Consider the following 19,468-nt stretch of genomic DNA (forward strand, 5'->3'; position numbering starts at 1 on the left):
GAATTTGCTTCTGGTTAATTGTGAATACTTTGAATTGGAAAATGTAACACATGTTTTATTTCATGAAATGTTTTTATGCAGCCACACTAAAGATCAACAAATCATTTTCCACCGGTTCTTCCAACTGTGCCGAAACAGCTGAACGTGTGTGCTCGATGAAAACGTATGCAGCAGCCTGTTTTAAATTAGCTTCTTTATTGTTTTAATTTGAAAGGGATCCCAGGGAACTATGCGCCGCCCGCTGTGCGCAGTAGCAGCTGTGGCTTGGTGCGTGTTGTCAGATGGGCAGCATGAGACTCCTCTCCGCGCGCATCTCGCGAGCATGGCAATATTCGGAGTAAAAGACACGTTGACGGCTCCCTCACAGAAAAGGTAAGCAACGAGTCACTGCGTCTTCTCTTTAAAAAAAAAAAAACATCCCAAAAAACTGCCGGAACAATCCAGGCGTCACTTATTCCGGCGACTTAATGAAGCTTCACATGACACATGCCCATAAGAGGTCCGGATGAAAGAGACTTATGGCAATGCAAATGTCCACTACAATATGTCTAAAACAACTTTTATGAATAGCATAGGACTGTGTTTTATCATCACAAACCCCATTGAGGCACCATAAAGTATTGACACGACAAAAACATGATCACACCAAATGAATATAACGGTGTGTAGTTTTTTTTTCTGTACGGGGTCACAGAGTATATCGTTGAGGATGAATGCAGGTTGGGGGGAGGTCACACCTTGAGTTGGCCCGATGCCCGCCTCTACAGTTGCAAAAGTATATGAATAGAAATAGATCAGGGTTGAATAGAGAGAGCTTGCCTCTACTAATGTGAAACACAGCAGGTGGAAGACGAGTCCCATGTAGCGTAAAAGATGGAGGTGAATGAAGCAGAAGCAGAGAGCTTTAAGCAGCTTCTCAGAGCAGAAGTCACTCAAATATTGGCACTTTTCTGTAACCGAGTAGTTCAGTACATCTGTGCACTTAATAATACTTTGATAATAATGTATATCTCATTGATATTAGCAAGGAATAAATCATTTAACTAAAATACATGTTACAGAATTGGCATCAGGCCGGCAGGCCCGACGAGTGCTTTGTTTCTCAGAATTTGAATTTCTCCTCAGTGATTTTCATTTTCATTTGCACACTAACAAGAACAGGTTCTCTCTTGGATCCACACAGGAAGAAGACCACACAGTCTATCAGTCTGCTTTATATATATATACTGTATATATATATATATATATATATATATATCTTCATACGGATCGCTCACTGATTATTATTGTCACACCATCCTTGGCCTCTGCGTAATTTACTGGTAAGCTTTTATTTCCAGCGCAGAGGTTATTTCCCTGCTGGCTTTGTTTTCCCGTCTGTAACTGGCTCCATTTTGGAGTGTTTTCAGGTACACCCTTTACCCCACCTCTGCCAAGTGTGGTCAAAGACACTGATCTCAGACCAGCTCCTCGCTTAGCTTCTGAATTCCTAGACCTTACACAGTCTGACCCTGGCGTCTGCCCGTGGGAAACTTTCCCCCCTGATCGGAGCCCCAGCGGCTCCTCGACTGGGACAGCCTGCTCTTGCCAGGCAGCTAACAGTGTATTAATAAGTGTTTTGGCAGCTACTTTGGTCCCCAACCTCCAACTCACTCTCCAGTTAATGCACCACCCCCCCTCACCATACCAGTACCTGAAAAAACATGTGCTTATTTTAGATTGAGGGAATATAACACAAACAAATGTAGAGGAGTTAAGAACGTCAAAGATGTTCCTATCGATTAATTGACATGAACAATATCATCTCCCTCTATTCAAAGCTTTAGAAAATCCTAGCTGACAGTCAGGGATTCAAGACTGCTTCAACAATGACGGCTACCTTGTTGGTGACAAAAATAAATCACTTTTACGGAGAGGGGTGTTCCTGACCAAGTCGAGAAAGCGACAAAGAAAGACTGGGTTTGGGTTATTCTTTTGTGCGATGTTGGGTGGGGGTCTGAGAAAAAGTAAGAGAGTAGATGCTTTGTTGATGAGCGTGGTGTCAGGCTGACCATATCTGAGAACTGTGTCAGGGTGTGCTGGCTCCCACACTGACTGATGTTGGGGGGGCTGTCATATCAGGGCCCTAAGGCAGAGGCCGTCGGTTCTTGCTCAGATGGAGGGCTTCAGTGCTTGTGTTCTCTTGTGCGCGTGCCCTGCTGCTTTTGTAACCCACAGGGACGAGAAATAAACTAAGACAAGGCATGGCGTTGCTCCAAGCTGGGGGAGCTATATTTGGGTCCAGCTATGGGAAAATCACTGAGTCCTTAATCACTCGAACGTGGACAGCCCGGTTCTATGTTGTAAATCCGTGTGTGTGTGTGTGTGTGTGTGTGTGTGTGTGTGATGTGACGGCTCTCGGGAGTGATCAGTAGGACCAAATTTTACAGCACCACGTTACCATAGAAAACAAATGTTTCAGCATATGCAGATCAACTCATGTTCCAGATAGTTACACCTCTTTAATCCTATAAACCATTTGTTACAACTAATTGTTTTGTTTTTGCAGCACAGATAACTTGAATCAATGCATGGCTCACGTTCATCTCATTTCAAGCTAGTTTCAGCCTTTACGTGGCGTACAAGATTGTTACAGGCCGCATGAAACCGCTACATGGAACAGGACAGGATCGTCGTTATTACTGGAACTCCTATCATGAAGACCTGTGGGAGCGTTGCATTAATTCAAACTCTAAGATGGGAGCGATTGGTCAGATAAAGAAATATTTGCGATGTCACATTGTGGATATTTAGGGTATTTTCTTTTATTTGTTTTGATCGGTGGCGAGTTCTAGGCTACAAACAGATCCTTGACCAGTGCGCTGTTGCTTTTTCGATCAACTTATTACGGTTTACACTGCCACCATAACACAATAAGTATTGTTCTAATGCCAATGAATCTGAGCATGCAAGTCACACCCTCCGACACACAGCAACAAGTTGCTCACACCCTTGTTGATCACAATGCTCTACCCAGTGTTCAATGTCAGAACTGCGAGTGTTTCCCCTGAAGATAAACTTTAACAAACACTACATTCTGGTTCTAACACTAGGCTTGATCAGTTGTCTATGTTAATCACTACGACCACAGGAGGTCTTTGAGCAAACAGTTTTTAAATTAGCGTTAAAAGTATTTGGCTGGTGGAGCCCATCTGAGTGAGAATTGAAATAATCATACATTTTGCACCTACTTCATATACAATATTTCTGAGGTAATAATGTAATTATGTCGTGATGAACATCCTGACTTTTTGATTGTGTAACACAGACCATGTCTCCTCATTACCAAAGTCCTTTCTATGTCCCTTTGTGAAACAATGGCTTATTTTTAACCTGTTGGCCTGTTTGGAACGTGCAGACGGGGTGAAGGGAGGAAGTGGTTGCAGGACGCCAGAGGACGATCCTCCTTAACCTTTATCCTTCCTCCTGCTCCCCAGGCATACATATATATATATATATATATGTGTGTGTGTGTGTGGGCCATCAGACAGCAGCTTATTTAACAGAACCTGAGGGAGAATTCAACATGAATTCTTCATCCGGTGATTCGTTGAGTGACACTGACTGAACTAAATCTGCTTCCCTTTGACTGAGGGGAAGATGCAGCTTACAGTAAATGGGCTGCTGAATGTGTTCTTGAACACAGAGAGATGGAAGTGAACAGAAATATCTGTTATGCATGGTGCAAGGTCAGGCCACCCCTTTAGAGCGTTCCTAGGTGAGATCAAGTCATAGTGCCGGAAACTAATTAGATCCATGTAGTTACTCAACTATCCTTTCTCTTTCCTCTTTCCCTGCAGTGCTATTAATCAGTCTGAGTGTTATTTAGTGCAAGGGTTGCAGATATCAGCAATAGAGATGTCTGCCCTCTCTCCAACACAACAAGACTAAATGGCACCCAACTTGTGTGGCAAAAATGTAAAAAAAAGTAGTTTTAAGTAATCCACAGGCAACGTTTTGAGTAGTTTTGGGAGGGGATTATGGTTGAACTAAAAGATCTCCTCTATGATGATGCTCACAACCAAGTCTGTGGATTTTGTTGTGAAACCTGGTCAAGCTTTCTGGAAAATGATTATTTCCCATGTAGTCCCATTATATTGGAAAGAAGGCAGACATCTCTACAGACTAAATCTATCAGCAACTTACACCAAAGAAGTCTAGAATGTGGCACTACAGGTCACAGTGTTATGCTTAACCTTTCAAATTAAGATTTCACACCAAAAAAACATGTGGTACCTTGATGAAATACCTACAATTGTTAAAGATTAGCCAAGTAGTTCTAAAATATTTTAGCTTGTGACCTGTCACAATGAAACAGTGTCTACTTGTTAGCAGTTACATCAAACAGTAATTGTCTAACAAAACTTATAAGACAATTGATATATGAAGGCCCAAGAGGTAGAATAGTTCACAAACAAGAAAAGATTCCACTAAAAAAAGAGGCCACTAAAATGACTGTGTGTGCTCTAATATCACTGTGTTTTTGCTTCTTTGACACCTCAATATCCCTTCAGATTTATCTTGTGACCCCTTTTAGGGGCCTGACCACTGTGTGGGAAAGTCCCCAGTCAAAACAGCCGTATAGAGTAAATAAGCTATAATGACACATGGAATTTTGTTGTTGTTGTTGTTCACAACCAGAATGGTAAACCTGTTCCACTTTAAAAAACGTTTGTCATGAAGAAGGCCAACTTTTGCATTCTTGTAAGCTATTGTTGTTTTCCTTTGATGATGTAAATGTGCATTACACCACTGATAGTAGACTTTGTGGTTTAAAGAGATAGGAAATGGAACAAACAATTTAGTGGAAATATAATTATTCTAAAATAATCGATTTTCCATGAATCTCTAATTTCTACAATTCTGCTTCCAACTTCCCAAGTTGGGATATTGGCCGGCTTTATTAAAAAACTTCTCCATGGAATTCATTTCAGCAAGAAACAACTACAATAATTGTTTATTGTAGTCCTAGTTTGTGGTTTGGGTTTCTGCTGCGAGTCAAACACTGTTGTTTCTCATTCTTGGTTCAGCTTTTGGGGATTGGCTGTTTATTCTGCTGCTGTTGGTCCTTGGTCCTTGTGTTGTCGTTGTGGTTTGTTATCACATCTCTGCCGGACACTCCCATCTGCAGCACAGCACTCAATTGTTCCTTGGAGTTGTACTGGTTTCCTTAAAAAGTACATCATTTGATAATAATGTGTTCTTTTCTCTTTTGTTGCCAGAGAACAGAAAAATTACAGTCTCTCAAGGCTCATACATTATTTTTCATGTCAGTCTAAGGCTTTTAATCTGTGCTCCCCAAAAGATATAATATATTTGTGCCTGGATTTCGTCAAATGAACTCTGATATGATGTTGATACAACTGCATCTAATTACAAAATGTTTGAGGCATATTTGCACGTCCGTCCCGCTGATATCCCAGTCCGTCTTCTCTGAAAAATTAGTACCTCAGGCCGTAATGACCTCCCGGGTCGGGACAAATGTCACAGCAGCACTGCCATGTCTTTCGCTGGGTGCAATGGCCTATGGAGCTAAATCGGGTGTAGCTAAACAGCAATATGTGGATTTCCCACCAGCCCATTATCCCATGAGAGAAGACTACTCTCACAGTGAGGTCTGAGGATGTGGAAGGACTTAAATGTACACTGAGAGGCCCACAATGTTTTCTTTTCACATTGTGGTGGATACCAAACAAAGAGACTTATACTAAGAATGACATTGTTAGGGACAGTAGAGTTAGGTCAAAGAAAATGTAACATCATACTGGATGAAATCATCCGCAAATGATGCAGAGTTCGGTAGCACTTATGCTTCTGGAATGGAGAACTACCACAAAGAGATTCTGGGAAATTGAAATCTAGGACGCCACTGATTGATTTAGAGGGGTGGAGCAGCTTGGGAGAAATTGGGTGTGCAAATAAATGACGGCAGTTTATCATTGACTTAATAGATTAAATCCTACATGAGGGGGATGAAACAAATCTAAATCTTCTGATTTAACAAAGAATGCTTTCAGTCTCGATATAAAAAAAAATATAGACTGATGATATTGCTGGCCCACTTGACTGTGACAGGGAGTATCTTGTCTATGCCAAAGTACGTCCCAGTGAGCCTAAGAATTCAGTCCTGGAGAAGTGCACTTAGTGTTTTATATACAGCCATATATACACATGTCCACTTCAGAGTGAAGTAGAACATTACTGGAACCTCTGGCATTCCTGAGAACATCTAAGCCCTGCCATAATACCTCTGACACTGACTGGCTCAGGAGATTGCTGAGCACATTTCATTTCCGCAGTCGAGGTTTGTCTCCCATGGAACGCTTCTTAGTAAAAAGCTAAAGATCCTGAGGCTCACACACTGACTTTATATAACATGTTTCTGGTGTCCCTCCTTGATCCAATGAAAACATTGTCTTTACATTTAATAGATATTTAACCCCCCACAGGGACTTTTTGATTAGCATTGTGAGTTTGTTCGCTGTCCTTCCGTTTCATCACAGTGACAGTCGAAACATCACTCGTGTTCAGGGTTCTCGGTTGCGAGAGACACTTCTGCAGCTCAACCCTGAGCGCTGCTCCCAGCACCGGGAACCAGCTTTGACGACAGATCTTTGACGACACACTGCAGAAATACATCAAGACTGCTTTAAAGGAATGTGGTTGGATTGGGAGACACCAACAAGTATTAGTGATTTACTTTCAGATCATTGGCGGTGAGGCAATGTATACTTTTACTTCAAAGGGTTATTGGATTTTTGTATTAATGTCTTTAATCACTTTCCAGGATGAAGCTGACCAACAGGACATGCAATGAAATGAAATGAAAACCAGAGAGGCTAATGTTGTCTGCGTGCTTGTTTTTTGTCTAGCAATTCATCCGTATCTGCTGCTGTGGAACACTTCCATTGTTAATCAGAGGTGATGACCCTGGACAAAATAAGGCACAGAGAAAACGACGAGTGCAGTTACCCTTCAGCTTTTATTGTTCCCAGAAAGACAAACCATAAGTCAGTTTGTGTGTGTAAGTATCCTTTTTATTTACAGTTACAATTAAAAACAAAAGTTTTAATTTGCACATGCTAGGTATGAAGTTACACGAGAGCCAAGTAGTTTTGCTCAATAAAACAATAAAATAGTCTCTGTGGTAGCGGCGTTGCATTATACACATTACGAGGCTGTGCATTTACATTCTTCATTTAGCTGATGCTTTCATCCAAAGCGACTTACAATATGTGCATTTTAGGTGAGACTTAGATGAGAAGAGGCAATACCAATGTCATGTCTGACCTTTAAATATGACGCTTTAGACAGCAGCCCGTTAGCTTAGCTTTGCACACACAGACTGGAATAAGGATACATGAGGAAATGAATGCGACTTTTCCACGGCAAACGTTTTAAAGATTACCGTTGCCTCTTGTGTTGAGTGAAAACAACTTATCTTTTCAGATCATTCCATCTGGAAAAGAACCAATATACACATTCACTGAGAATGTATTGAATTCAGCTTTGAATGTTCACTTAAATTTAAAAGCTGTGTTTCAGTTAAATCTGTGCATTGTCTTTTTTTCCGGAAAGAAAAGGAAAGGCAAAGTAAAGAATGTATGATTATTATTAGTCAGAGCGGTTCCCCAAACCTTCACTCACCTAATGCAAAAAAACGTTTTTCCATTATTTCTCTGTGTGCTGAAATGTCAATTTTCTTTTACTAACTCTATCCTGAAAGACGAGCGTTCTTGCATGAATTTTTGTTACTGCTTATATAAATCAATCTTCAGCCATTACGTTTCTAAATATCTTGCGATAAAATATTTATATATATATATATATATATATATATTATATTACCCTACAGGTTTGACGGTGTCATACCACTTATCATAACCCATGCATCATTTTTTTATTTGTGACATTTCTTAAAGTGGATAATTTCATAGGTTTGTCTGTAGTGTCCTTGATATGTTTTTTTAAATCTTTAAATGCACAGTTCTCTGAAATAACTAACAATTGCTGTTTGGTTAACTTGTTGAACTTGTTATCTGCACAGCGTAAATGTAATATCCTGGGGAACACCACTATTTCAGATTACTGCTCGCCTTTTGCAACCAATTACAAATAGACGGCCGGGTTTTAATAAGCTTCTTTGCCTTGAACTTGAAGACCTTCACATGCAGCCCAATTCTGCTTTCCATCCATGTATTGCATTCATCTAAAGTTATTATGTGGTGTCAATATGGTCTTCGTATCCAGTTTCCCTCCCTCATACACATATAAGGCCTGTCATGTCTCCCCACCAAAAAGACACTTTACTGTATGTTTCATGTATGGTTTTTCAGAGACTGTGTCAGTCCCCTCTCTCTCTCTCTCTCTATCTCTCTCTCTCTCTCTCTCTCTCTCTCTCTCTTATGACTTTGAATGCTCAGTTCTCATTTCACCCTTACTTGGCTGGTGACACGCTAACGGGAACTTCTGTCCTTTTCACCTCAAAATAATAACAAAACACACTGTTCACTGTGCACATCTGTTTCTTCTGACCCTGAGTGGGGAACACTTCCTGTCCTGATAGATGAGAGAAATACACACATGGTGAAGGAATATGCATAAAGCATATGTGCAGTATATGAGACCAGGCACTCCCACCAATACTTTTATTTAAAAAAAAACAACTAGCATTTTTCTTACTCTAAATGCTAAATTGCTGTGTAAGTATAATACATACGCTAAACTGTGACTACCACTCAGCAGGTTTTTCCTTTGTTGTTAGCATGACGATGTTAGCATTTGGCTCAAAGCATAGCGAAGCAAAGCAAGAGCAGCTAGCAGGCCTGCAGACTGTCATGTTTGTAAAATGGTGCATGTGTAAAATACTACAGTTCATAAAAAAAATAACATTCAGTTTACAGGTTTTCATTTGCCTTTTAGAAACATGTGGAACATCGTGACACTCTCTCTGATAGTTGCACTTGCGTTGGGCACAGAGGTGAGTGCGGCCATGTCAATGTGTTGATGTTTTTGACACACTAACGTGTACACTAAGCTAGATTTCACATACAGTGTTATTTTTTTCTGGTATTATTCCACACTAAATGACATTTTAGCCAAATGTTCACTTTTCGCACCTCCAAACACTCTACACGTGTTCCCAAAAACTCACTTCTGATCTCAGTAAACATTTTTCCTTCTTTTGTGCAATAGTCACACAGTTAGGCCCCTGTGAACTGTTGGTAGTAGGGTGTCTTTTGTACCCAGGTGTCCCGATGTGAGGATGTGGGGTTGGTACCACCTGTGGACGAGCAGCAGCAGAATTCTAGCGACACATCCGACGGACTTGGAATATCTAAAATACAGGTCCTGGCTGCTCAGTTCGAGTGTTACCTGAGGATCATCCACGATCCACCCTATACAAAAGAAGGTGAGCAGACTGTCTCAATGTCCTTTAACAAATGTCCTCTAGCAAAAATAAGTCTCCTAAATGGTACCATATTTTATTTCCGGCAAATGGCAGGTGTTTATCAAATCATGTGCATTTCTGGGAAATGTGCACACCTGAGTGGCAGTGCTGAAGCACTTTGGAATAATTCCCTCTCCATTCAAATAAATGCACTTTTTCACTACAAGTATAAGTAATATGTTTAAAGACAGGATATAATTTAAAGCTGGTGCTCGGCAACGATTCTAACTTTTAATTTCTATTAAGTATTACATTATATTTCATTTAGCCGACGCTTTGATCCAAAACGACTTACAATAAGTGCATTTCAACCATAAGGATACAAACCCAGGAAAGCAAGAAACAAGAAAGTGCAATTTAAGTGCTACAATTAATGGTATGGTAATGGTGGTTTTATTTGTTCAAAAACCTAATGAAAAACAAAAATAACATACTTTTTAACAGCCGTATTCCTTTTACAATATTTCCTGTAAAACTCTTAAACTTAAAAAAAGAAAAATAATGTAATCAAATCAAATATGAAACCAAAGCTATTTAACACTGCCATGGCGCTAATGTTTGATTTTTGAAGCCTCCACAATCATACAGAGCATGTACCTGCATAAGCATTTTTAATTCATCAGAAATCAACAGTTTATCTTTTAATATTCTATGTTCAGTAGCAAGTGTCCCTGTAGAAGTGAAGAGGTCCAGCAGTAAAGACACGGCTGGGATTTACTGCAGGAATTCTATGTTTTTACTGGATTTCCTTTGGAGAATCTCAGCCAAAAAATGACTTGGTTCATTTTTCTGTCCCTGTCCCTGTTGCTGTTCATGTGAGCGCCACAGCAGTCTTAGGCCCGCCCCCGAATGCTCTCCTAGGTGACACGTGGGATGACGTCCCTCCTAAGCCAATACTGACCAACATCCCCCTCCCTTTCCCTCCTTCCCCTCCTGTGATACATGGTTTGTCTGTATTCAGAAAAAGACAGCAAACACCTTTCAAAATAACAATAATAAAAATAATTGTTGTTAACAAGCGATCAAGTAATTTTTGTTGCTAATTAAATAATGCGGTAGCCCTGCCCTAGTTAAAAGGGATCAGTGTTCATTGTGTATAGATGGTAATTCTGCTGCTTTTTATTTTTAGAAAGACATTCATGGTCCTCAGAGGAGGATTCCTATTACTTGATTTAAAAAAAACTCATACTTTAACACACATCTATTTAAAATATTACATGGTCATTTTACAAAGAGGAGAGTTAGACAAATGCATTATTACTATAAATGTGTGCACCCAATAGGACAGAGAGAGAAGGAGAAGGAAAGAGAATAACAGAGGAAGTGAGTTTGAAAGAAAGGAAACTTGCCCTTTGTCTCTTTCCCAGCGCCTGTTGCTCCCACTCCGTACTTCACTGCTTTTGAAATGCTACGTGGTTGTCCCTTTCCCTGTCAGGTTTCCGTCCATTGTTGACAAGCTTTGTGTTTGGCAGCTGAAGTTAGACGCATGGTTTGTATATGTGCAGCAAACCATTTTGGTTGAATAGATCAAATATACCATCCATCCTCTCGCTGACTCAAAATGAAATCTGCCTACCTTTCCTGCCTTTCTCTGTTGACATTTGTGCCGCGGAAAGCGCACACCTATTACACAGCTATCGCAGTTATGTGCTAAGTGAAAAAGGATAGTTAACTCCAGGAGCAGAGAAGTTGAATAGTAAGAGAATGTGAATCTGTCATGATGAAAAAAACAGGCAACAGCCAATGTCTTTTGAATGGAAACTGTACATTTTGAACGTGTAGACTGTTTTACAAGGTGGTCCTTTACAGGGCACCGTAGAGTAAATGAGACACTGTTCAACAAACAAAGCATTTACCAATAAGATGGTCTATTGGGAACATTGTGTGCGTCGCTTGTCACAAACTAGAGCTGGGAGAAAATTGCACTCGTCCCATTAAGTTGTATTGAAAACTCCTTTCAATAGCTAACTGTATGTGTACATTCCACGTGTAATGTCCTGTCCTCTGCAGGTAACTTCTGTGACCGGACATGGGACGGCTGGTTGTGCTGGGAGGACACAACTCCAGGGACGGCCATGCAGATGTGTCCAGGATATTTTTTTGACTTTGACCCAGCTGGTGAGGCACACGTACATGTCTTATATGATTCGTACTTTTACTTTGGTTGGGTCTAAGTCATGTTTGTCCAGTGTATGAACAGCCTTTTGTTTTCTTTTCACCTTTTATTTTGCTCTTTTTTTGCTTTGTGTTTATTTGCAATCCAGTGAAAACCTGCGCTCTCTATTGTCTATTTCGCACCGAAAGTCACCTGAAATCACCTCTATGAGACCACCAACAATGTTACCGTTTGTGTCCATTATCATATTGCCTCCACAGAGAAAGTGACCAAAGTGTGTAATCCTGATGGCCAGTGGTTCCACCACCCGGAAAGCAACAGGGTGTGGTCTAACTACACCCAGTGTGAGGCCTACACCAAAGACAAGCGCAAGGTAAAACACAATGTGCCTGAGCGGATTGCAAAGGGTTACCAACACGTCTTTAAGTTTATGAACATGAGCCCTTTGCGGTTAAGTGCAGCACAATGTGCTTGAAGGTTTTACAACATTGTTTGATTAAAAACAGAGCCGATCAAAAAAAACGTTGCTGAACTGAAATTACAGGAAGCTAAGACTAGTGTCACGGTTTGGCTTCGCTTCCTGTTTTAGTTTGAAGTTTCATGTCTCTTGTGGTCCTGGGTTAACTTCACTTCCTGCCTTGTCTTGTGATTGCGTGATTGTCTCCACCTGTGTCCAATCACCTGCACCTCCCTTGTGTATTTAAGCCCTGTGTGCCTGTTGTCCCCGGTCGCGTCATTGTCTATATGTCCCTCGTCGTTGGAGCACGTCTATTGGTTTGATAATAAAGAGCACTTTTGATTGAAAACTCTGCGCTTGAGTCCTCCCTGCATCCTGCTTCAGGATGACCCGGACATGCGAGGGATTTAGGACCTGTTCCACAAACCCTGCACATGGACACTTCTGTAGTTGATTGTGTTCTCTTTTCTGAATCTCCCCAAAAGGCTCATACGTGCTTCAAGAGACTACAGCGCTTTAGAGAACAAAACAAACTAGATTGATAGACTTCGATTAAAGCCGTTGTTTGTGAATTCCTTTTTTTATGATTGTGCTCTTCATCCCTGCAGTTTACCATCAGTCTCTACTACCTGGCCATGGTTGGTCACGGCCTGTCCATTGTCTCCCTGGTCATCTGTCTGATCATCTTCTCATACTTCAAGTGAGCCAGGGCTTTCCTTGTGCATCTTCTGACTCCCAAAACAGACCTCTCTTACTTTTTATTTTCCTATTTCAGTGTCCAGTTTGCGTGTGACAAGCTTACAAACAGCTCTACGCTGCTTGTTTGTAGGAAATAGGTGAACTTGTATGGTGACCCTTTTCGTGTCTAACAAATCTAACAAATGTGATGAGCAAAGACAAAGTTAATAGCTTCCATTGTGGGGATATTTTGACAAAAACGTCTTTATCATAGTGCAGTTTCAGTCCAAAAATGTTGAAAATAAAAATGTCTCTTTCAGGAGTCTCAGCTGCCAGAGAATCTCCCTCCACAAGAACATGTTTCTCTCCTTCATCTTGAACTCCATCGTTACTATGGTGTGGCTCTCGCTTAACTTGGCCAATAACCAAGCCAACTCCAGCGACTCTGTGAGTAATTTACCAAAAGAGAATCCCAAACTCAATTTAACGGCGTGTTTGCTCCGAACTCCAGTCCAAATCTTTGCGCGTCACTCAAAACTGTGGGCCGGTTTTCTGTCCCCTCAGGTGAGCTGTAAGGTCCTGGCTGTCCTGACTCAGTACACGTCTACCTCCAACTACTTCTGGATGCTGTGTGAGGGCATCTACCTCCACACGCTCATCATCGTGGCCGTCTTTGTCGGGGAACAGAAGCTCTTTTGGTACTACATCGTGGGATGGGGTGAGTCACGGTGGGGTTTGATTTGCTGGAGTTATAGCACCAGGCTTCACCCTAGCTGAGGAACTTGTTTTAAAGCAAGGCAGGCCTGTGATGGAAAGGACTCAGGGTGGGACAGCTACTGACTCTGTTCCACCTGCAGAAACTGGCCTCTTCATTTTCCAGTACTGCACATCAAACATAATCACCCATTCATACGGGCATATGTGACACATTCTTCTGTGGCCAGGGAAGGCAATAAAGATGTGTGTAAAGGACTTCATTGCCAAACACACGCTTTTGACAATACGGCAAATAGTGCATTTATTTACAAAAAGCGCAATGCCATACAGGGCATCCGTGGGATGGTGAGAGTGTGGCTTCATGGTGACCCGATCTGTCCCCAAACGCCCCCTCACTGAAAGCACGTCTCAATATCAGTGCTTCGTGGTTCAGAAATGAGCATCATGGTGCAGGAAGAAGCAGGTGAGTGGGACTTTATGTATCGCCCCCCCCCCCCCCCCCCCCCTCATCACGATTACAATTGTTCACTCCTCACTGCGCAGTTTCACAGCATCGCCCATCAGGATGTGCTGGCAGGAGAGACAAATATGAAGGAATTGCAATACCAATTCCAGTGGACATTCCAGACATTCCAGTGGATTATTATGGCTATCATTTATTAGAAAGAGCGCTACAAATGCCACCTACAAAAGTTTAGTACGGGGTCACAGCTAGAGGAAGATTCAAGGTTAACAGTTGTGTAAGGTCTTCCAAACCACTGTGCTTAAACATGCATTGCACCATGCATTTAATCAAGGAATCTGCAAAGTCATGAATTTTTCTATTGTACTGAAAAAACATCATATTTCCCGCATAATTGAATACATAAATATAACCTTGCAGGCTGTATGCACTTAGATAAGTGGCCTTTTTATTTCAGCTCTCATCCAGGCATCCAGCTCTTGTGTATGTAGTGTTTTAGTATTAGTTCTTTTATGTCTCTAAGCCTCACATCTTTTTATATCTGTGAGGTATAACGTGCCTGTAATGAGCTTTAGCTTCTAGGGCCAGTGTCATTAGTGGGAAATGTTGTGAATTTTTTTACTTGTTTATTTTTTCAGGCAGCCAGGTTGGCTATTTTCCTATGTTTTTATGCTAAGCTAAGCTACCTGAGAAGTGCATATGAACTTTCAACAAAATGTCAATTACCACAATAAAATTATACAAATAAAATCATTTTCCCAGCTTTAAAACAAAATGACCAAATATAAACCTCTATTTTCAATCCGCACATGCTGGCTGTGTAACCTTTGACATGAACCGTTCATGTCTCTGTAGAGGTTCAGTAGGTTGAGCTGATGTTCCTGTCTCTCTCTGTCCAAAGGTTTTCCCATTGTTCCTGCCATCACGTATGCTGTGGCCCGCGGGCTCTTTTTTAACGACAAGTAAGACGTAGCGAGTTTGCTGGTCTCCTGTAGTCAGATAAAATAAGTCCTACGAGTCCAGATCAAGGCCGTGGCCGTGTGCGTGCGTGCGTGCGTGCGTGCGTGCGTGCGTGTGTGTGTGTGTGTGTGTGTGTGTGTGACCTTCTTCTGCACTGTTTTTAGGCAGAGAGGATTTGTAACATTGATTTTGCCTCATCAAGCCATTTTATTTTCTGAGTCTGCCTCTATCGAGCTTTAATTCAGGATAACAAGCGTTATGTTGTTTTTTGTAAAATCTCACAATTTCTCTCTGTTTGTGTTTATTTCAGGTGCTGGATCAGCGCTCACACACACCTGCTCTATATCATTCATGGGCCCATTCAAGCTGCACTCCTTGTGAGTAATTAATTGCAGTGTATTCTCACATAAGGTGTTCCTTACAGATTTTATCTTTCTTAAACTGCTTATCGAAAGCTTACAACAGAGGTCTGAACAGTGCTCTTACCTCAAACTCAAGATGCAAACACTGGCACAGATGCAAATACAGTCATTTCAATTACGCTGGCGGCAGTGAGTTTTGAGGTCAAGACTAAATCCTGAACCGGGATCAAGTTACGAGTAAGACTCCCAAAACCTCATAACAAACTGTAGGCACTCTGGAAGATCCATATTCCCAAATATAAATAAAAAATAAAAATTACTTTTTGAGAGTAACCTAACCTGACATAAATACGTGCATATGTGTTGCAAGAAAATAGATGAGAAAAACTCAAATCAAAATTATTTTTGTCCCTCAACGTGTAACTTGTGTTGTCATAGTGCCACCTTCAGGCCAGTCATTGCCAGTCAGAAATAAATGAAAAGCTGGTCGCTTCAATTTAACTGACGTCAAATAATCTATGTTAATAAATCCTGACAGATTTCTGTCCCTTTCTCTGCCTATCCAACCTACCCAGGTCAACTTTTTCTTTCTCCTGAACATCGTCCGGGTTCTTATCACCAAGTTGAAAGAGACCCACTGTGCCGAGTCCACAGCCTACATGAAGGCAGTGAGAGCCACCCTCCTCCTCGTCCCTCTGCTGGGAGTCCAGTTCATCATCTTCCCCTGGAGGCCAGAGGGACGCATCAGCCGAGCCGTCTACGATTTCTTTGTAAACATCTTCTCCCACTTCCAGGTACCGTCGTCAATAAGCTGCTAGTTGAATTCCAACAAAAGACGCTGCTACTTGCCAGAGAGGATGAATTAAAAATGAACTTTGACCAATTCTACATTCAAAATGTACACGTTTCACCTCGTGAACACAGCTCAATTCAGAATATTTTTCAGACCAAACAGATTTGGTTAAAATGCTTGTGTTGTAATAAACAAGTAGTACATCGCCTTTTATGTTCGGAAATAGAATCTTCAGCTGATCCGTGTAATATCAGAAAAAAACAAACCTGTTTCTAATTTGGAATTCACAGCAACCGAGGAAAAATAACGTTTCCCTTATTTGCTCCATGCTTTTTACATAAAATCTGATGATTAATTTACTGATTATTATTATGAATTATTTACAGGATAATCTCAGTGTGACATCTGTTCCCATATGAATATTTAATCAATGTCCTATTGCTTTGCAGGGACTCCTGGTGGCAATTATATTCTGTTTCTGCAATACTGAGGTACATGCAAACAATCAAAATCATGCATCGTATTTGTTTCAAACTGCAAGGACTCCATTGTTTTTGTGCGAGATTATGTACTGTGTTAAATACTATACAAAGACTATGTAATGCACGGCTAAACCACGCCCAGTGGAGGGGAAAAACATCAGCACCCCAATATGCAACCAAAGGCAAATAAAGAGCCTTTAGCGAGGTAAAAAACATTATTCTGATACATCCGCATCCACACGTTGACAAAAGTTGTGTGCTGTCACAATGCTTTTGCTTGACCATAATTGACATTTAGACAAAATGCTTGCATGACCCAAAACCAAGTGTTTCCCCATTCTGCTGATGCTTCATGTTCTTACTATGGGTTCCTGATGGATGGCTTTCCCCTCTGGTGCGGTTGGAACTTAATTTGCACTCGGTCTCTAAGTAACCTCAAGCCATTTCAAACACCACTAAACTAAACTCTGACGTCACAGGCTCAGACAGCGCTGAGGAGAAAGTGGGCTCAGTGGATGTCCGCGTGGGGGGAAACACCCATCGCCAACAACCACTTCAACTACCACCACAACTCCTCCATTACCGAAAGCAGCCGAGCCACCATCTGCTCGGAGGAGCCTGCCGCCGTGCCCCCTGACCCAAAAGAGAGCAACAACTTCCTGTGCCAGGTGCAGCGGAAGACCTGCAGCAACGGGGGGGTGGACATGCTGAACAAGCTGGAGACCACCGACATTTGACTGGAGGAAAACCCGCCAGAAGGGTGGTTGCGGTGACAAAACAGCACACACACACACACACACACACACATACACACGCATGCTTATGTGTGCACTAAAAAGGACAGAAAAAGGAAAAAAAGGAGAGGCCAGGTGAATTCTCTAAATAAAAGTTAAATGGTTGCTTGTGAACATTAAATAATACTTTGATGTCATCCTTCAATCCTAGAATAGTAATGGCTTTTACATGCAACCTTTCCATATGTGATCTGAAGCCTCTCAATGCTTTACCTGAACACCACTGTGACCGATGAATGTCATAGCACAGCGATGTTATTGTTATCTTCTTTTACATGCTTCTATCTGGGAAAGAAAGTGTATTCATTGATCTCTTTGAAAAAAAATCCAGCTTGTGTGAACCAGTCAAAAAAAAAAGCTACATTCAAGTAAGGATTTGCTTCAGTCCTAGAAAATGTACGGTGGCCCAGAAGCACCGAACCAAACCGTCCCAAACTAAACTACTGCGGACACTTACGTTTTCGGGCACCTTTACGCTGACATTCGCGGTAAGCGCATTTGATAACATGAGATGACATGCAGTTTTCAAAACTAGATGTCAACAAAGCGTGTTTACCAATTTTATAATGTCGAAATAAGACTGAATGAATTATGTTCACACATACCACGTGAATGTGTGATTAATGAACCCAATTAACTACACATAGACAGGAGGTCAAACATTTTTTATGTTCAAAATAAAGGTCCTACATTTAGGCTCAAAAAGCTAGTATCTCAATACATCAGATCCTGGAACACACATTTTTTAGAAATGTTGTCAAATGGTATCACATAAACAACAGACGTAGCAACACTTTTGTTTGCAAAAGAATGCGTATAGAGAGCGTGTGCACATTTGCTTTTCACAAATAGACCCTCAAACTTTCTTACAATTGGTGGGGAAAGAAATGTTACTGATTTATACCCCACAATCTTGGCTTTCTATCATGACATTTATTGTAATGCGATGGGAACTTTTAATGTGATCCAAAGCTTTTGTACACAGATCCGAAAACAAAAAAAATCAGAAAACAAAAATGAGACAGTTGACATTTAGAAGTCTATTTTTTTTCGTCTCATAAAGAATTGTTAAGAATGAATATTCTTCCTTCTCTCAATTAGCCCACTCCCGTCTGCGTGGAAAGGAGACAATTTGAAATATTTGTCATGTATTTTTAAATATTGCGGTGTTATTGTTGTGGTTGTTAAAGAGGTTGGTTTCACTATTTGTAATGGAATAATATTTGCAAATACAATTCACTGCCACTTCCCATTTAATTCAATAGTTTTTTGTGTCGCTTCTGCAATGTTTTGTATGTACACGTGCAGGCTGACAGTAGCAGCGCCGTTTTCAGTTTCCACCGTTGTATTGAGCCTAATGTTTGAAAGTGGGTTTTGCATCAAATGTATTTTGACTCATCCACACAACACACTGGGAATACAAATGTCCCACTGCGCAGGCAGCAGGCTTCCCTGACACACGGGGAATAAAGAATGTAGGATCCCTGCACAAGGACACCACCCTTTACACGTTTGTCAATGCTTCCCAAATCCAAAAATCACTTATAGTAGACATTTGTAAAGAAATTTGAAACACATTCCAATAAAACGTCAAAAGAAAATTTCAATTTTAGCATATTATTGTGTAATCATAGATGTTTAACACTGCCATTTATGTGTGGAAATAAAGAAGTATGGACATAAACATGTTTGTGTAAAATCTATTTCTGAGTGTGATTATTTATTCTGTGCCAAAGTTGTGAGTTTTCAAGGTTGATAAATGTCTTTGTTACAATATTGTACTTCACTTATACGGTATTTTCCACTGCTGCTTTATACACTGCTATTCCACTACGACAGACGGAATTAATATTCCCTTTACGTCTTGCTTAATTTGCAAAAAGATTTTCATAAAAAATAAATGAACAACTCGCAAAAATTGGATTTTTATACAGTAAAGAGTGTAAACACTGTTGCCCTACTAAACCACAGCAAAGCAACACTTAAGGATTGGAGTGTAGCAACATTAGAATAGCAGAGCAGAATATATTAAATAAAGTGAAAGTGGAATAGAGATATGTACAGTGGGGCAATGTTTATTCAGTTAAATGAGGTTTTACCCAGAGGTGATTTGTTGTACAGTCGTATTGCATTTGGCAGGAATGTTTTTCTGTATT

General features: G+C 40.8%; 1 protein-coding gene across 2 annotated transcripts; it reads left to right on the forward strand.

Moving 5' to 3' along the window:
- The first annotated feature begins 231 nt into the window (after window positions 1-231).
- Window positions 232-19,015, forward strand: LOC119223226 (calcitonin gene-related peptide type 1 receptor-like). Of its 2 annotated transcripts, XM_062563255.1 has the most exons (14): window positions 232-372; window positions 6,912-7,063; window positions 8,962-9,019; window positions 9,289-9,451; window positions 11,501-11,608; window positions 11,867-11,979; window positions 12,672-12,763; window positions 13,062-13,188; window positions 13,306-13,459; window positions 14,823-14,883; window positions 15,192-15,258; window positions 15,819-16,037; window positions 16,486-16,527; window positions 16,998-19,015. In XM_062563255.1, the coding sequence occupies exons 3-14, from the start codon at window positions 8,966-8,968 to the stop codon at window positions 17,253-17,255; spliced, it is 1,458 nt and encodes a 485-aa protein (XP_062419239.1). In that variant the 5' UTR covers window positions 232-372; window positions 6,912-7,063; window positions 8,962-8,965; the 3' UTR covers window positions 17,256-19,015. The 2 variants fall into 2 exon arrangements, with proteins under 2 accessions (XP_062419239.1, XP_037336301.2); XM_037480404.2 differs by lacking the exon at window positions 6,912-7,063 and having other exon boundaries at window positions 238-372.
- Window positions 19,016-19,468: the final 453 nt, after the last annotated feature.

Source organism: Pungitius pungitius, chromosome 1 (genome assembly GCF_949316345.1).
Source record: "Pungitius pungitius chromosome 1, fPunPun2.1, whole genome shotgun sequence".
Classification (NCBI taxonomy): domain Eukaryota; kingdom Metazoa; phylum Chordata; class Actinopteri; order Perciformes; family Gasterosteidae; genus Pungitius; species Pungitius pungitius.